This window comes from Nematolebias whitei, chromosome 4 (genome assembly GCF_014905685.2).
Source record: "Nematolebias whitei isolate Nwh7 chromosome 4, NemWhi1, whole genome shotgun sequence".
Lineage (NCBI taxonomy): Eukaryota > Metazoa > Chordata > Actinopteri > Cyprinodontiformes > Rivulidae > Nematolebias > Nematolebias whitei.
In genome coordinates, this window is record NC_056501.1 from 19,498,597 (window position 1) to 19,518,034 (window position 19,438).

At 41.2% G+C, this 19,438-nt stretch overlaps 1 protein-coding gene across 1 annotated transcript; it reads left to right on the forward strand.

Moving 5' to 3' along the window:
* Window positions 1-1,349: 1,349 nt before the first annotated feature.
* On the forward strand, window positions 1,350-18,995 carry LOC119408453 (catenin delta-1). The gene is made up of 22 exons (XM_037675278.1): window positions 1,350-1,436; window positions 6,170-6,289; window positions 7,377-7,540; window positions 9,623-9,691; window positions 9,773-9,892; window positions 9,986-10,242; window positions 10,985-11,263; window positions 11,365-11,605; window positions 11,717-11,939; window positions 12,220-12,412; window positions 12,528-12,645; window positions 12,744-12,897; window positions 13,095-13,112; window positions 13,379-13,447; window positions 14,537-14,664; window positions 14,782-14,932; window positions 15,009-15,201; window positions 15,369-15,574; window positions 15,666-15,707; window positions 15,798-15,865; window positions 16,008-16,062; window positions 18,170-18,995. The coding sequence occupies exons 3-22, from the start codon at window positions 7,382-7,384 to the stop codon at window positions 18,226-18,228; spliced, it is 2,802 nt and encodes a 933-aa protein (XP_037531206.1). The 5' UTR covers window positions 1,350-1,436; window positions 6,170-6,289; window positions 7,377-7,381; the 3' UTR covers window positions 18,229-18,995.
* Window positions 18,996-19,438: the final 443 nt, after the last annotated feature.

Sequence of the window (19,438 nt, forward strand, 5' to 3'; positions counted from 1 at the left end):
CAATAGGTAAATTAAAAGCTAAAAGGACTGAAAGGCTAGCTCAAAGTAGCAAATAACTAGCTTGCTTAAAGTAGCAAAAAGCTAACAAACAGCTACAATTGGCAAAAGGCTGCTAAGCGAGATGTTAAAGGAAAAGGGCTTACTAAAAAATTCAGAAAGATAGTCATAAGTTTAAAATTACATGAGACAATAAACAAAGTGTGAAATGAAGAAATCTAAATGCCAAAGCTATTTGAAAAGTGGATGGCATGGTGGTGCAGTTGGAAGAGCTGCCGCCTCCCAGCAAGACGGTCGTTAGATCAAATCCCGGCCGGTGGGCCACTCTGGGTGGAGTTTGCACGTTCTCCTTGTGCATGCATGGGTTTTCACCAGGCACCCTGGACCAGAGTGCCTGGTTTCCTCCCACAGATCAAAAACATGCATGTTAGGCTGATTGGTAACTCTAAATTGTTCGTCTCGTTTGTCTATATGTGTCTCAGACTGGAGAGCTGTCCACCACCTCTCGCACAGCGACTGCTGGATATGGGCCCCAGTGACCCCCGTGACCTGAAAAGAAAGAAGCGGGTAAAGATAATGGATGGATGGATATTTTGAAAAATATCAAAGGTACAAAAATGTAAAAGTCTCATTCCTGAATGAGCTGAATGTTTTAAAATGTGAATGCAAAACTGGCACAAAGTGTGCAGAAATAGACTGTAAACAAAAGTGTTGGAAAAATAATGGTAAATTATAATAGTTAATTCATTCAACATTTATACGAGTTAGTCTCATTGAGTCTCGGGGACATGTGGAATGAAAGTGCTTTTAAGAAATCTGCCCATTTTAAATTAAAACATGGGACTCAAAACAGCATAATAAACCATGAGTAGTTGTGGTCAAGGATGACTCAGGGAGGTTTTCCCCTTTTAAACCAAAAGTCCTCTGATCAAACACAAAATGTGACGGTCACTTGAAGAGGTTTTATGTGCCAATATTTTTTTTTCTCTCTCGTTTTAGTGTGGAATGTTGCTACTTCCCTACAAATGCAACTTCCCTTCTGACCATTGTTCTTGTGCAATCAATGAAATGACATCAGTGTGTTTATTTGAAACACAGAGGGAGCGCCAGACGGAAATGCATGGGAGGAGATAGGAGGCGGCTCTGTTACAGAATTTACATTTAAACTTCCCATTTGTATTTAAAGACTGGCTCATGTCAGGAAGTTTGTTTCATTAAGAAAGGGATACTTTAAGCACCTGTGTGAGGATAAATTCAATTCTGAGTGCGCCGACATTACGGTAAAGATGACTCCGCCCACCGTTTGATACAAAACCCTGATGTCGCTTCGTTTTTTTTTTTTTTACCAGCTTGACCCACTAGAGAGGAGGGAAGAGGGGCTGAAAACGCTCAAAGCGGAGTAGTCTGGAGGGGAGTCGGGATAGGTTCTCCCTGAGCAGGTGAGTAAATTATTAATTATTAGCATATGTTTGTAAAATAGGTATTTCCCCCTACCCATCCATAGATTTTAGGTTCTCTGCAGCGCTGGCAAGGAGTGGTCACATATTCGACAGGAGCACGACTCCGGTTGGCTGCTGTTAGCTAACGATGCTAACACGAAAGTTCACATCGTGACCCGATCTTTTGTTACCCGCTATGCTTTTTTTTTTTACGTCTCAGTCGAGCACCCGACGCCAACGAACGTAACGGGACACCCGTCTCGGTTGGCTCTGGACGCCGCTTTCTCTTCGGTTCTTTTGTGGCCGAAGCTAGTTGCGCTGTTCTCGGCAGCGCTCGCTCGGCTATGTGGGTTGTTGTGATGCTAACGTTGCAGGACAAACCAGGTCAGACGCTGCCGAGCGAGCATTCAACCCCCGTCTGAGCTGAGTGGAGCTCATTTAGCTGGGCAGTGGCGTTAGCACAACCACCGAGGAAGTTAAATGTTTATAATCCGATGGTTGTTTGCTCGTCGCCCCCCGACCCACATTTAATTGGTCCAGTCTTAACGGGGAGATGCTAACTGCTAGCGGCTTCAGGAGGTTTGTATCTGAATCTTCGTTTGAAATTAGGTTTGATTTACTCCTGTGTCTGTGCACCCCACTTTCTCCTTTATTTTTGGGAATATAGTAAAGGAACTGATATGGTAAATGTCGCGCTTGTAACTCTTTGCTGTCAGCCCAATTTATATATTAAAAAAAAAAAAAACTCATTGGATTGCTTGTTACGACAGGGGTGCGTTTTTCGGCACAACACCGGCCCATTGTATCATCTCGATCAGATATCCAAAGCAAATTGGATATCTCCCCGGCGCCTCGGTTAACCAAAACATTTTGATTGAAAAGCTTTTTTTGTGTGTATTCGGTTCTACTAAGGGTGGTGGTCTGTCACACGAGCGGAGATGACTGAACCTGTTGGGTGGGTCGTGTGTGAACTTGTTTTGTTGGGTGGGGATAACTGTCAGCCTGAGTGTGAACAAGTAAACTATCCCCCGCCTCCCCCTTGTAAACACTGGTTTCCTACAGACACACATTTTGGTTTAGAGACTTCCCTTTGGACTTTAGGTCTAACCTAGTATGTTTATATAGCATGTGTTTGAACTTAAGGTGTAACAGCTCAGGTGCCACCACTAATAACACCGGACACCTGCCTCTTCTCCACAACTTGCCTCCAAATCATTGTTTGATTGTTGACAGTTGTTCCAAACACAGACAGGATTTACGTCTGCTCTTTTAAGGACTGCAGGTTAATCCATAAAGAGCCAAAACGTACAACGTAGTGTCTGCGTCTGGGCATACTTGTTAACTTCACGTGTGTATGTGTTAAGAGGTAAGTGGATTAGCGGGGTAAAAGCTTCAATCCCATTAGGAGCCCTGCTCAGCTGTGGCATCACACTTGCTTAGCATCAAATTGCTGTGTGGTTTAGGTGGAGGCGTGCGTGCAGATGTGCGTTTTGACACTGATTTTGTTGCGTCAAGGAAAGTTTTTGCTCCCGACGACAGGTGTAGGTGCTCACTAGAGTTTATTAAAGTCTACAAAAGGCTTTATTGTTGGCTGCACGTGCACATGATCACAGATGTCCCCTGACGGGGTTAAGTGAGTCATGCTGACTGATGGCTGCAGAATCAGACGAGGGGGAGTCTGACTCGTGGTATGTCAGAGTTCAGTCAGATGTTGTTGACCTCAAGGCAGAGTGCTTGCCATTTTGAACTTTTGCTACGGTCACACTTTGAACAGCAGAGCCTAACCCTTCCTCTTTGCACTCTCGTTCACTCAACTCTTTGATGCAGACTGTTTTAAAATGACTATCAGTTGGCACACAATTCAACTTTTTAAAAATTGTGTCACTGTTTAGTTTATATTGGTAATAATTTCAGTCAGAAGTCAGACGTAATGCTAGAAACCACCAGCCTGTAGTAATAAACCACACTCTATAGTTTCATTCAACTGTTTGAAACATTTGAATCAAAATAATTATAATGATTGCTGTCGGCAAACCTTAATGTACTGTTTAAAACTGTATTATAACCAAAGAACAAGACAAAGAAAAGTGTCGAAGTCTATTTTAGACCATGTAATCTTTGAGTCGTTGCCAAGAGGATGTCTCAGAGGATCTGTTATTGATATCAGACTCAACTTTAATTCTACAGATTTTAAAATCACAAGAACAGATTTGGAAGGAGAATAAATATGAGTAAAAATATATTTACAAAGTGATGGAAGATGGAAGTGTTTTTAAAGGTTGTAAAGGTGGAACAAAAAAAACGGTGGAGAACTGTTTTCGTAAAAATGGGAAGTGGTTTGTGGTCGCATGATTATCGTAATGGCTGCAAGGCCAAATGCAGACCGAGAAAAGCAGCTGTCGTTGGTTGATTTATTTCAGTTTATGTCCATTACCCGTGCACTTCTTCTTGTGTAATAGCATTTCTGTTGTTGAAACTTGTTTATAAGGATTCAAAAAAACTCCTTCCATGTCAAATCCATAACATCCTGTTAGTCAGGAAAAGGGGAAAGGGGAGGGTAGTGGCAATGGGACAGCGTTGATTGTTTTCATTGTTAGTCTAAACTCTTTGCGGACTTCCAAGGCCAAAACTAACAGCTGTAAGAGAAGGGGGTGGTGAAAGTCATTAGTATGCAAAGACCAGCAAAATTTAGCCCCTTCAAAAAAAAAAAAAAGGGACACGCACAACTCCCTCTCATGTGTCAGCCGATGTTATCTTTGTGCTCCCAACTCTTTTCACATTTGTGTCCGTTCTGTCAGTCGCACAAACTTCACATTGTTCCACCGGCCTCCCAGACTGACAGCTGCAAATTCCCTCCCGCCTGCGGTTACACTACAGCTACTCACACACTTACAAAATCACCCTCTCAGCGACGCCTGCCAAGAAATAACAATCATAGTTGACAAATCGCCTCGTAGGAATTTCATTTGTAGTCATTTGCGAAATAAGATTTGTAGATATTTTATTTACAGGCTCAGCATGTACTGTATAATTATTGGAAACCGGTGGCTAAGATGACATTCGATTGCCATTATTTTCCAGTTCTTGTGTCACAGTGACCGTATGACTTGCCTTGAAATGTCACAACAGTAAACAGCAATATCTGAATGTTAACCAGCAGTTTGCTTTTACAGCGGATGAGTGGGTGGGCTGCTAAATTGAACTGGTCTGAGACAATGTAAGGAATGCAGGATTAGCCTTTATCTTTTCTTCAACAATTCTGAGCTTATCCCTTGTTTGCCCTCACCTTCTCTTTGTTTTATTTGAGTTTACTTTGTTCGGAGCGCTCTTCTACGCTGCCTGTCTCTGTGGTGGATAATAACGGCCTTTTTCTGGCTGTGACCTTACAAAGTCATGCGTTCATGTGCGTCGGTAAGCAGGTCGTTGTTCGTGCAGGTAGATTATGACTCTGGATGAGGTCATGCCTTCCTGTTAGTCACTCTTTTCCCGTATGTAAATCCTGATTTTGCGTTCAGGTGAATTTTGTTTTGTTTTTTTCCTTGGGAAACTGCGTTGTAGCCACTCCTTGTTTTCTCATTAGACCATCCTACTTTCCTCCCTTTTTCCACTACATTTACCACACCCAAACTGGAAATACCTCTTTTTATTCCCCCCCCCCCTCTTTTATTATTATTATTATTTAATCTTTATCAATATTTAAAACTGATGCAGACTTTTAAGGCTTCATTTCATCTTCAAATTAGAAATGGTCCCAGTAGGCTATCTGTTGTGACATCACATTTAACGTCTGGCTCATTTCTTTGGAACGGGAGAGGTTGGGGGCGCTTGCACAATCCCGATGCAGGTGAAACTGTGAGTCACTTGTTGCCATCTCTTGAACTCATTATGCCCGTGCTTGTCTCTCTGTTTGCACTTGTTAATGCTCAACCTGTCAGACTCGAGGACACCTGCTGCTTGCAGTGTAAATGCAGGTCCCTGTTTGTTCCCCAAACTCCTGTCAAAAGTGTCTGTGCTTGTTGGCCCGACGGAGAGAGAGCAACAGACAGAAAACCTGAAATCAAGCTTCCCCCTCCCTTGCCTTGTCTAACCGGTCAGGCAGGTGGGAGCATGTGTGTGGCAATACCTGGCTTATTCAGCCTTTAAAGCCCGAGCTGATGAAAAGCCAGGTTGCTGCAGCTGAGCGTGTATCAACAGATAAGAGTCTGAGCGTCTCCCTGGTCCACTTACCATAGTTGGGTCTGAAAGAACAATGTGTCTCTCAGATCAAAGTTAATGTGGGGGTGTTGAAGGGATCAAGAGTGTTTGAGTTTAGAGAAAAGAACGTCAAAATAATTGTGTTAGATTAAAGGCAGATGAGAAAAAAATGGAAGTTAGAAAAATAATTTTAAAAATGTAACATGCAGCAAATGTTTGAGTTGATGGAGCTTAAGGTTCTCTGATGTTGTTGCCAATAATAAAACCCTCTTTTTTTTTTTTAATGCTGACGGTGGATTTTTTTTGTTGCTAAAAATAAGCTGCAGGTTGGTCGGTTTCCCGCAGCTAGCTGACTAAATGAAAGTAAACGAGTTACTGTATATCTATCTCTTACACTGCCCTTTTTTCTCACGGCACAAACACGCCGTTTGACACATCTGTACGGTATTCTCACGGTGCTGCTGTTTTTCTAACTGAGGGGCCTTCACTGAAACATTTTCTCCCTGGCTATCTTTGTCGTTCTCCTCCCTCCACTTCAGTTTCTGTGCAGTCTCTTTTCTGGGCTCGGTGGTTCAGCGGCCTTCTACACATGATCAACTAGAGCTCCGTCTCTGACTGCGGCGTGATCTGTCTCCTCGTTAACCAAACCACGCCCACAGGTGAGGGTGTGTTCGTTTAATCTGAACCCAACTTTTAAGACATTGTGTTTTCTGTTTTGTCTTGCGTTTAAACCTAACATGAAATGTGCAATTCCTTCTAGATTTACTGTACAGTGTTCCAACTACCTGCATTTTTTAAGGTGTTTATCTGTATTGTTTTATTTTGTTTTTATCACAGTAAGTTTAAACCGCTGATGCTTGAAACAACACAGTGACCAAGGGCACATTTTTCTTGATTAGATGGTCCTATCTAAAACTTCTGGGTGAAAAAAGTCAAGTAAATGTGAGGCAGAAACACATAATATTGCTTTGTTAAGAACAGCTTTCATGTTTCATTGCTTTTTAAATGTGATGCCTTGAGGCTGTCAAAACCTCAGAGGACATCTCTGTATCAAGTGCTTGTTTATTGATCTGCGTAACGAGGAAAACGTGATGTTGACAAATTAACATGCTGCGATATTTACGAGTGCAGTAACAGCAGTATTAAAGAATCTGACTGATCATCGCTGCTCTTCACCAGTCGTTTCTTGTACGACTTTTCAATGCCAAACTGCGTTGTGGTTTTATACTTTAACTCTGAAATCTTTTTATTTTTTATTTATTTTTTAATAAAAACAACAGTGTTGAGTAATGTGGACTCATTGCGGAGACACAGCCGTGTGAAAACCTATGAATCCTGCGTGACGTGCCTTCTGAAGCATTTGCACTGTGCAATAATCCACTGTAGTTTTTGGGGATTTCTCAGATGAAAGTTTCAGATAGTAGCATGTCTTTTAAAGTGGTGGCCACCGTGCTTCTGTTGTTGAAATGAAAGCAAGACCTTCTGGTGTAATCCAGATACCAGTGCAGTTCCAAGAAGATATCTAAGCCTCCGTCACAAAATGTTCTTTCTCAGCAGATAAATTAGGACAACATAACCCTTCCTTTTTCTAGCATCAGCCCCCAAAACCCTGATCTGCCCAGTCCTGCTCTACTTTGTTTGAAGTATCTGTTCTTTCTTAGGCACCCTCTCCCTATGCTGTAGTGTGTTTTAGGTCTGTATAGCCATGTATAATGCCCCCCCTTCTTTCCCCATGGGGCTGTGTAGTGTGTATGGAGCAGTGTGAGAATGCAGCAGCTCTGCTGGAGTCGGTCAGGGAGCAGGAGGTGCAGTTTGAACAGCTGACCCGGGCGCTCGAGGAGGAGAGGAGGAGAGTTGGCCTCCCTGCCACCAGCCCCTCGGCCCTGGGTCGCCCCCTTCCTCACATGCAGGTAACGCCCCAACGAACCCAAACATCCCCACTCTACAGCGCCCATCTTTTTTGCCTCCCCGTCCAGTACTTCATGGATTTTTCTCATCATAAAACTTTCATTCAGAAGTCGTGCATCATTTTCTTCTAACATCCAACAATCATTCGTCCCTTCATCTGGGGTTTGCAACGTTTGTGTCCTCGTGTTTCAGTGTTGTGTCACTGTAAGAGTTTTTCTTCGAGTCTTCATCTTCAAGCATATCAGTGCATGCCTTTGTAGAACCAAGTCCATCAACATGCCTGAGATGATCGTCGCGCACTTTCTGCATCACCTTACTGTCATTCATCGGCTGCGCTCTTTAGTCTCCATGCACACCTTTTGTTGCCTCCTTTGATGGAATTTCATTCATTTTTCTTTCTGCTCCAGCATGTCACTGAATGCAACACTCATCTTTTGTGCACGTTGACTCAGTCCTGCATCTAAACGAGCATCCGTAATGTTTTCACTGTAGCCAGTTGTGACAACTTCCTCTTGGAATTTCCTGATTATCACAGTTGTAATAAATTATATATTTTTTTTAACATGACATTGGTTAACTATTTTCTATGTTGTCATTGTATAGCCTGTTTTGCTGTTTTCAGTCTAATATAATTTTATTCAGATCTGTCCAGAGATTTTGACAATCCAAGTAAGCCCTATCTAAATTTCCGGAAGCCCTCACTGATGTATTCAAACGGCGGGTTTTGTCTGACAGTGTGCACAATTCAGACTATTCAAATTATTACCAAAAAGAACAACAGGAAAAAAAAAAAGTATTTTTAGCTTTCAGAACATTTATTTATTTATTTTATTTATCAATTTATCTTTTCTTTCAAGGTTTGTACTAAAATACAGTGATCTTAAAAAGCTGATGCCATAGTCAATATGTCTTAACATTGAACGTTTTCTTCCAGAAAGGGTTTAACTTGCTTTGGTGATTCTCATTTTCAACATGGTTTTTTTTTTTTTTTTTCATATCTTCATATCCAACTTCAAATTTGTTTTATTTATTTTTTGTTTAAATTTTGTTTAACTGATGGTCTTAAAAACTTACACTCTTGGTTTGATTACTCTTGACTTGTTTAGTTGAATAAGCATCTATTGTCTTTTACTATCCCCAATTTTGACCCTTCCTGGTTGTTGAGCAAAGCAAACTTTTTGCTGCATGTGGACTCAGAAAAATAAAACAAATTTCCATTACTCCTTTAGGCGACACTTTGAGATTTAGAATCTAAATCAACTCTTTGTTCTCTCAAATATTTTTTCTTTGAATTATTTTCTTCTTTTAAGGTCTCACTGACATGGATTAGATCTTGTGTTTAGTCTTTTCTGAATCTTCAATAAGATAAAGGCCTAAAAGGCACACATTTGTGTTTTATGGCCTTGTCTCATTATCAGTTAGAGATGTACAGTAGGCTCCACCAGCACTGATCCAAAAGTAGTTGTTGTAAACAAGTTTGTATTATGGGAACGACTATGTAGAGGAAGTGTGCCCCTCCAGCTATAAAAGCTCAGTCTTCACTTCCTCACTCTTTAATACCAGTCCTTCCTCTTTGTAAACCTAAAAAGCAGTAAAAAAGGTATAATTGAATGTTTTTATCTTGACTTCGTTTTTTCCAGAGTTGCTATCACAGTAACATTGAAACTGATAATGACTACGAGCAGCAGAACGATGGCTGGGAAAGATTTTCTGTAACATGTTTCACATGATGTGACTGATATTTCAGTCAGCCTAAAGTTAGATTAGACAGTTTCACAATGTGGCAATCATTGATTATGTAAGAGTTTACTGCGAGGAGAGGAAGGCTGCAAGTATGACTGCCTGCATTCCAAAATTTTCATCTCCTGTGATTCACGGACCGTCAACGTGCAACGATGTGGTCAGCACTGAATTTGCTTCAGCTGCAGTAATATAAGATGTGTGGTTGTTTTAAAATAAGTAGACAAAATGGGCTGCAGGGGGAAATGTCTTTGACCTTTTTTATGTTTTGTTTCAGCAATATTGTATGATTACAAGTATTTCTGCACTTTGTGGTTCAGACTAGTCTTCCTTTCTTTATTTAGAACGGGCGTCTAGGGGATGCAGACATAGAACGTCTGAAATTGACCGACTCTTACATAAACGGTGCACAGGTATGTGTGCTTATTCAGTTTTTTTTTTTTTTATTTGCAGAGGGAATGAATCAGTTAGTGTGTGTGTTTTCTCCATTTCAGTACAGAATGGTGGACCCTGCACACGGCACTCTTGATGAGAACTATACACCAGAGGATGATTCCCAGGAAGCACACTCGGTCTTTTCTGAGGAGGGAACCACCCGGCGGATAGATAATGGGGTAAAATGATGCTACTTTAATCTCCCCATCATCTGATTTTACAAGATTTGTGCATTGTGCTCAACATTACATTTGTCCTGATCTCACCGTCAGATGAAGAAACCAGTCTTGCGCACAGTCATTCCCTCTCTGACAATGTCCATCGACGGGGGATTGTCGCCTGGTATGGGCGTCTACAGCGCCACACTGGACCGCCCCTATAGGCCAATTCCAGGTGACTACCCCACCGCTACAGTTCCCAGAAACTATCACTATGGCCCTGTGGGAGGATATGATGAATACCGTGGAGGGCCCCCCTCAGAAGCATACACCAGTCTGAGCCGAGGCTCGCACATGGATGAACGTTACAGGTACAGGAGCACACATTTTTTTTTTGTCACCCTCTGTCAAAGACATGAGGACAATAGTGTTTTTGCCTCTCTGTGTGTTAATTTATGATGTTAGCAAAATATCTCCTTAACCCCTGGATGAATTTTAGATTGCATAAAACTTTGTTTGTTTGTTTTTTACTTTTGACCAAAATGACTGTAACTAACTTAAGTTTTTGGTTGATCGAGTACAAAGAAAACATTCCCTGTCATGCTGTCTGTCAGATTTGTACAAACATTTTGGAAACTCAAAGCTTTACTAGACTATAATGGTCCTATTTTCATTTTATTTAACCCCAAAAATGGCCACAATCTGAAGTGATGACTTGTTCAGTGCAGCAGTAAACCAAAATTATATTTATTTTTGTAGTTCCCAGAAAAGTGGTTACTAAAAGATTTTATGTAATAAACGGATATGGTGGTTTGATTAATACAACTTGTCATTTCCTTAAAAAAAAAAATAAAAATCAACCACATCTACGATAAGTCTGGCCCAAGTGTGATGAGAAGGGTACAAACCATAAAACCCACTTCATAACAGACAAATAAGTATCAGACATTTTTTTTTTTACTCAAAGTAAAAGAAACTTGTGAAACTTGTTACTGATTTATAAATAACCCTCATGCTGTAGGACTTTGTCGGAAAGTGGGATGAATGTATTATCAGAAATAAAAAAAAACACATTGCTGACTAATCTCTTCCATCATTCTCATCGTTGTTTAGGCCCGTTGAAGGCTACAGAACTCTGGACTCAGGTTACCGGGCGCCCAGTCGTCAGCTGGACCCATATACCGCTCAGCCCCAGGTGAGTCGTGGAATGAGGGCTTTGGGCTCAGCATTGGAGATGAGATACGGTCCTGGTCATTTCGGTCTGGAGGATGATCAGCGCAGCATGGTATATGACGACTACGGCATGGGGCCTCCACCTATGCACCCTGGAGGCTACGGCACTATGCCACGGCTTGGTACAGGCCCAGTGGGGATGGACAGACGCAGACTCAGGTAAAACAACAAAATGGTGTTCAGCCCTTAACGCAGAATATGTTCAATGCCTTATTTGGGATCCTAACTACTGTTGATCCATCTTCTGTGGTTATTTGCAGGAGCTGTGAGGACACTTTAGATAGTGACATGGTTGGAGTTGATCCTTATGCGTTGGGGGTTCCTATGATGATGGACAGGGGTAGCATGGCTTCACTGGACAGCACATTACGGAAGGCCCCTCCCACTTCATGGAGACAGCCAGAACTGCCAGAGGTGATTGCCATGTTGAACTACCGTCTGGATCCCGTTAAGACAAACGCTGCTGCCTTCCTCCAGCATCTCACGTTTAAAAATGACAAGGTGAAGTCATTCTCACAGCTACATCAATCATGCAAAATTTAATTCTACAAAATAAGTTTGTTTTTCTTTTCTGAAAATGTTTTTGAAGGAACTTTCCAATCATACTTGCAGGTAAAGTCAGAAGTGCGTCGCCTAAAGGGCATTCCAGCCTTGGTGTCGATGTTGGACCATCCCAGTAAAGAGGTTCATCATTCAGCCTGCGGAGCCCTGAAGAACATTTCATACGGACGAGACGCAGACAATAAGATCGCCATCAAAAACTGTGACGGAGTACCTGCTCTAGTCAGGTTACTGAGGAAGACCCACGACCAGGACCTTACTGACACGATCACAGGTGTCCCTTTTCACAGGGTTCCTATTTAAGTGAATTCTAATTTTTAATATTTTTTTTTTGCCTTTCTTTGTTTTTTGTTTTTTTTACACAAATGTTTATGACCCGAGCAACCTAAACAAACACTTGTTCAAATATACACAAAGTGGGGAGAAAAAAACTGAACTTCAAAGCGATAGAGAATTACAAAAAATAATTAAATTGCATTTGAGAGTAAAAACACAATTTTCTGTTTCTGTTTTGTTAATTTATTATTTGTTAATAATATTATCCTCTTGTCCAGGCACCTTGTGGAACCTCTCATCTCATGATTCGGTAAAGATGGAGATCGTGGACCACGCCCTTCATGCCCTAGCTGATGAGGTTGTGGTTCCTCACTCAGGCTGGGAGCGAGGAAGCAGCGGGGCAGAGGAGAGCATCAAACCACGACACCTAGAGTGGGAGGTGTCTTTGACCAATACTGCTGGCTGCCTTAGGTATGAGCGTGGTCGGCAGATGGGGAAAAATAGAGAAATGAAAACAAAGAGAAATATGCCTATTTTTCAAATGAAAATGTGCAGATATGTTAACTTTTCCCACTGTGTTCAACAGAAATGTGAGCTCAGAACGAAGTGAGGCCAGGCGAAAGCTGCGAGAATGCACAGGGTTGGTGGATGCTCTGATGTACATCGTCCAGTCTCAAATCAACCGCAAAGATGTGGACGATAAGGTAACTTCTTCAGAGACGGCAGTAGGTTTTTCTTGCATATTAGTTTTTGTGCTTATGAGTATAAATCTTAGTTTTTTTGTCGCCCCTTCTTCCTATAGTTGGTGGAGAATTGTGTCTGCCTCCTGAGGAACCTGTCGTATCAGGTTCACCGTGAAATCCCCGGCTGCGAACGCTACGCCGAGGCTGCACCTCTCAATCAGGGCTCAGCCCAAGCTCACAAAGGAGGCTGCTTTGGCTCACGAAAGGGCAAAGGTCAGTGTCAGACTTGAAAACCAAGTGGTACTCTGTGTTCGAGACATTTGCTGTTGAAAGACGGAGCAGTTGCTGGTTGGTTTGAGCTTGCTGGTGGTGAAGGCACCTGTTGCTGTTTTTCACACTTTACCACTGTTTCCCTCTCCTCTTCCTCCCTCCTCCCTTCCTTCATCTCTTCTTTTCTCTGCTGTATATAGATGAATGGTTTTCCAAAGGTAAGTGTTTTCCTCTTGGTGTTCTCATGAATGTTCAAAACCACAACCATCATCTATTTTACTAACAGAAGGTGAAAGTTAGAGAAACAAGGCTCTTCATTTATGGGTTTACATGCAGCAGGAGAGCACGATCATTTTCACTGAAACAACGCTGCATGTTGACGGTGCTTGTTCCACTGACTGCATGTTCATTTTTAAATTCATTCCACCCTCATTTCATCTGCATGTTGTAGTCCTTGAGTTTACTAATCCTTATTTATTTGCAGGGAAGAAAGATGGAGATGATGGAAGTGTTGATCAAATTGATATTCCAAAGAGGACAACACCTGCCAAAGGTATCTTATTTTTATTATTAGGTTGTTCTTATAACACAAGCAGGTAAAAAATATATACAATTTTTAGAAAATTTTTATATTTTGATGTTTTATTACATTTTGAGCTCATTATGTTCGCGTTGCATTAAATTATTTTAGAAGCTGTCAGAACTTTTAAACCTGCGCTTTCTCTTTTAGTCAAATTATTAATATAAGGTTATATTTGAGGGAATATGAAGTCCCTCATTACCACACTCGTTATACCAGAATTGTCTAAAGGTTAATGGATGTGATTGTTGTTGTTGTTGTTGTTTTGGATATACAGTAGTTCCTTGTTTATCGCTGGTGTTAGGTTCCAGGTCCCCCCGCGATAAGTGAAAAACCATGAAGTAGGGATAGTAGTACAATAGAAGAGAAGCGCAGCAGGGCAGCAAAGGGTTAACCCTTCACACAGCTGATGCAGCACAGAGCAGAAATGTACTTCTTGATCAAATACACTAACAACTGAACATAGAAGTTCTAAAATAATGAAATAACGTAACACTTTTTATTTTATGATTATGACGATTTTACAATGTGACATACTTTGAATTTTAAGTTGGAAGACAAAAGTCGATCGTGCAGCTGGACAGCAAAGGGTTACAGCTGCTGCAGCACGGGGAGAAATGGATATTTTTAGGATTTAAACTTTAGAGAAATTGCTTTTCCTGCGAAAATGCAGTGTGACTGCTTATTGTAAAAGAACTTGCTGAAAAACAGCTGAAATTAGCTAAAAAAAAACATGCTGAAATGTAGCTGAAATGGAAGAACAAGCCTACGTTGGCAGAAGAAAGCAGAAAGAACATATGTTTGTTGAATTTGGTTTAAATGAGCAGAAAAATTAGTAAATTAGCTAAAGAAAAGCTGAACTTGGCACGAAATAGCTGAAAAGTAGCTGAAATGACGGAAGGAAGCCTAAATTACCAGAAGAAAGTGGAGAGAGCACAGTTGTGCCTGATTAGGCTGAAAGATGCAGAAATGTGCTCATAAAAGTGGAAATTCTCTGGGGGAAAAAATTTAAAAATTACAAAAATAAACTTAACAACAACCTTCGCTTTCTGTTCATGTCAGGTTATGAGCTGCTGTTCCAGCCGGAGGTGGTTCGCATTTACACATCGCTGCTCAAAGAGAGCAAGAACCCCTCGGTGCTCGAAGCTGCTGCTGGCGCCGTCCAGAACTTGTGTGCCGGCCGATGGACTGTGAGTGCCTGTTTTCTTTTAACACGTGAAACACAGAGCAGAATTGTCTTTTGATCTGTGAAATTTGTTATTCTGACCCAACCCTGATGTTTATTACTGCCTCTGTGTGTTCCTCAGTATGGTCGGTATATCAGGGGCATGGTGCGTCTGGAGAAGGGGCTCCCCATGATGATAGAACTACTTGGTCACAGTAACGATCGTGTGGTTCGGGCCATGTCTGGAGCCTTGAGGAACCTCGCCATCGACAGCAGAAACTGTGAACTGTTAGGTCAGACATTCTTTATTTTCAGAAGAAGCCGCTCACGCTGTTGAGCACTTGCTCACTTTGAATGTTTCTCATGCAGGTTTGCATGCTGTGCCTCCCCTCGTGGCCAACCTGCCTGGAGGCCAGAACCAGTCTGGGCGCGCTCTGTCAGAGGAAACGGTGGTGTCTGTACTGAGCACGCTCGCTGAGGTGTTGGGCAGTAATCTGGAAGCAGCAAAGACTCTCAGGGCTTCACAAGGCATTGAGAGGCTGGTGCTTATTAACAAGGATGGGTAAGTGTCGTCTTAACACAGGTGTTGGCAGTTTTTTTTTATTTATTCTTTTACTCTGATTAGGTAATTTCACAAAAATAATTTTAGTTTTTTTCCGTGAGTGTCGCTCATTAAGCAGGATGAATGCTTCTGCAATGTGCAAATGCATTTTTGTGGGTATTTTGCAGCAAGCGCTCGGATCGTGAGGTGCGAGGAGCAGGTCAGGTGCTGCAGCTCATATGGGCTCACAAAGAGCTGCGTCGGCCGCTGGAGAAAGACGGCTGGAAGAAGTCGGACTTCATGGTCAACCTCCACCACGGCGCAACCACCAACGGTCCGAGCACCAGAGCTAACGGCACCTACGAGGACAGCACCACGCCCCTGCTGGACAGAGGTACGAACAATAGCTGTGCCTCCACAACACTTGAAATAATTTCAGACTTGGTAAAACGTTTTTTTTTTCCCTGCTTTGTTTTCTTTATCAGGAGAGAAGAGGGATGTGATTCCACTGAACAACCTTGGCCCCGGTCGGTCCATTTATCTCTGCTGCTCTTTATTTTTTATCAATAATGTTTTACAACCTGATAAACGTGCTGACAGTTGTTTTCTTCCCTCAGAGGCCTACTCTACACTGGACCAGAGGGAGAGGAGACACACTCTCGATGACGCCACAGACACTTTACAGGTACTTTACATCACTGCTGCACTCATGCTGCCTTTATTGAACTAATCCCCACAGATATCGAACTTTTAACCTCTCAATTGCTGACACTTATCTCACATTCACTTCCTTTCCACCTTCTTTTTCTTCTCTGGTTGTCTCTCAGCGAGGGGTGTATGGGGGCAGAAAGGGCTCCCTGCCTCTGTTGGACTCCTACGATGGTTAGCCCTACCCCCCTCCCCTCTACCCCTCTCTGCATGTAACAGCATGGTATGTCCAACTGACCTCCAATCCTGCATGTGCTCTAAAAGTTGTGCTTCTCTTGTGACTTCAGGTCCTCAAATGAACTGTGTTTTTGTTTTATTTTGTCCACGGTGGTGTACTGAAACAAACGGAAGCCCACTCTGGTGTTTATCTCTGTAATACCCAAATGTTCTGTGCTGTACGCGATGTTACAGCAGTCTGTAACGTGATCCTTGTGCGTCGTGCTCCATGAAGTGTTTCACTTCAGCTTTGAAGTCGGAGAATACAGATTAAAAATAAGATGCTTGTTTTGTTGTTGATGTTGTGCACGGGTGCTGTCTTAATACCAGAACTTTTTAATTTGATAAAAATTTAAAATATATATATATTTTTTAAAACAATTTTCTGCTGTACTTGCTCAATGCAACAAATGCTAAAGTTAACACATTAATTCTCCAAAAATGTAGGTTTGTTTTCAGTATGACAAATAACCAGGATGTAGTTTCAGAGCCTCATTAAACCTCCTCTGATGATTTATGTACCAAGTGAAACACTGCAAATGTCATTTTCATTTTTTATTAATGCATCTATTTGTTAAATTTAAGGTATATTAACATTAAAGTATTTGTTACACCCTCCTCATCCAGACAACATTCAGAGATTTTGAGCACCCTTGTGCAGTTACTCATTAAATTACATCATAAAACCCAGATTATAGACCTATAATATCCAGATATACCCACCTTCTCCTTCATTTAGACAAATAACTGATTTCAAGGCTGTTGGTCACGGTTTTAGTAGCAATGCACAGATCAGGTTTATTATTTGATTCTAATTTCTGATTTCTCTGTGAGAACGTTGATAAACATTTTTAAATTTTCTAGCTGAATAGGAAAATCTGTTTGTTCATAACATGTTTACTTTTTCTGTCATTGAATTATCGACGGAGAAGCATGTGTACTAATAAACTCCCAAAATATTATTTACAGTATGTAACCTTAACATGTTTTTCCTCTTTTATTTTTATTTCTTTATTGCACACCTCCCATCACAGGGCAATATTTCTTCAATATTATTTTCAAACTATTGCAGATGATGTGTTCAACACACAGTTTGCTTAAAAACAGATCTATTGTGTTGAATAGTTAAATCCTACATTCATATCCATTTTCATGGTAATTTAGAGCTCGATGATAACAATTTAACTATAAAATCTTTTTTTTACATCAGGTCACATGAAGCTGGACTTGAATACGTCAACAGTTTAGGTGGCAGCTGGTTCTTTAATTGAAAACCTCAGACTCTGTTACTGAGCAGTAAAATGAGTTTATTTCTACCATGAACTGGCACCTTGCTCCGGTGTATCATGGACTGGGCATGAGGGGGAAAAAATTGAACAGTCTGGTGCATTTTCAGCACCCATTCTGTAAATTAATCTGCTTGACTCAATTATTTTTTTAAGGGAAAACAAATCTTTAGGGGATTATAAAGGGTTGCACTGAACCTCTCAAGAACAAAATTGCACATTTTTGAGTAAATAGATTTTGCAACCAGAACTATAAAAATGGTAAACAACTATAAAAAGCTCATGGATTCAAAGGTGGCATGAGACACCAATTCAGAAACGACACTGGTGACGTGATGTGAAAGTCTCCTGATGCATGCTCAATAATCAAGATGGAAAGATCTAACAAAGTTAAATCAGGTCCTCTGGACGGATGCAAAAAGTAGAAAATTAAAAGTATTGGGACGTTTCATCTATAATCCAAAAAGATTTGGTCAGTCTGAGGAGCTGTATTAAGCTCAGTCTTATAAATAGCACCTTCTCATAGTGGATCAACCAGTTTGATGTGAAAGTAGTAGGACCAGTTAAAGAAGCAGGAAGTTGTTCAGTGAGGAAAAGGTGCTCAAACCACTATTTACTCATTTAGTGTCCATTTAAAGTTCTATCAGCTTGAATAAAATTTGTTAAAGTTTGGTATTTGTGACAGCACTAGCGTACAGCGTGTATTTTCCTTGTCATTTTGTTGTTATTCAGCCACATTCTGTACCTGGTTTTAATCTGTTTCTCTCTTGTTTCTGCAGAAAAACTGATAGTTTGTATCACCCAGACTGGGCCGTCGCTGCCCCACCACTGCTACTGAGGAGAGAAGACTCTGACATGGACTGTTCCTCTCTTCTTCCTCTTAAACTCCTCTCTTATCGCCACACAGACGGGATCGAAACACGAGGGTCGGCTTCCAAAGAGGCCGTGCTGCAGGCAAAGAGTTTCAATGCAGCACGCATGTACACACACTTATCTCGTTCAATTGTAGCAGCAGAAATATATTCAGTTTATATATAATAATTGTCTTCTATAAAGGCAATGACCTTTGTTGACAATCATTTAACTCGTCGTTCAGCTTTTTTTCCTGTGCTATTGTCAAAAGTCGAACCTTTTCTTGGTCAAAATGTTGCTGCCAACACCTTCATCCTGATGACAGATTTGTATTTAGACGTCTATGTAGGGTATAAGCTGTATATAAAAGGGATGGCTGCGTTAGTTTTGGTTTGTTAATTTAAATGGTCCCTTCCCGCTGAGCGTTTGGACGTTGGACGTGCCGACAGGCTGCCCTGTAGATGGAGAATGTTTATATTGGGAGTTATTTTCCTGTCTAGAGTTATTTTCTGTGGGATGAGCACAGACCTGAAAAGGACAAGTGTGTGTGTGTGTATATTTGTCAAAAACGAAACCTGTGGCTGCGTGCGTTTAAAAATGAATACAGACGTTTTGTTTTCCTCATTGTGAGCGAGCGTGTCTTTGCGTGCACAGACCAGACACATGTTACATTACTTTTTTTTTATATATATATATGTTCCCGCTGCCTCTTTTGTGTGTGTCATAGTTTAATTTTGAAGTCGTCTTCTTCTCCGGAATTTGAAAAAAAAAAAAAAAAAAAATTTCAGTTGTTTTTTTCCCCCCCCCCCCCCCCCTTTTTTTTTTGTGTCTGGATTTATCAGATCTGTCCAGTCCATGCGAAACTGGCACTGAGATGTTAAACTGTGAGCAAACACTACATTCAAACCACTATTATGTGATCATTCCCATTTGACAATAAAACACACGGTTCTGATAGATGTCTCCAAATGTAGAAAAAAGTGGAATGAATATCCTCTGAAAGATATCTACACGTCTCCGTTTGCAGATTTGCAATTGCGACACAAATTTGGGAGGTTTCTTCAAGCTTCAAGTTTTTCGCCAACATTTTTGGGAGCGCTGATTTTATTTATTTTTTTTATTTAAATCGGGAGCTGGACAGAAGCACATTTTCTCAGATTTATTGTCGTTCTGTGTCTGGTTTGTATTTAATTTCT

Excerpts from the sequence above, each read along its gene's own strand:
- LOC119408453 (XM_037675278.1), top strand. The coding sequence starts at position 7,382 with ATGGAGCAGTGTGAGAATGCAGCAGCTCTGCTGGAGTCGGTCAGGGAG. Across the intron at positions 13,448-14,536 it reads GAGGACAACACCTGCCAAAG|GTTATGAGCTGCTGTTCCAG; the intron begins GTATCTTATTTT and ends TGTTCATGTCAG. Across the intron at positions 15,202-15,368 it reads GTGCTTATTAACAAGGATGG|CAAGCGCTCGGATCGTGAGG; the intron begins GTAAGTGTCGTC and ends GGTATTTTGCAG.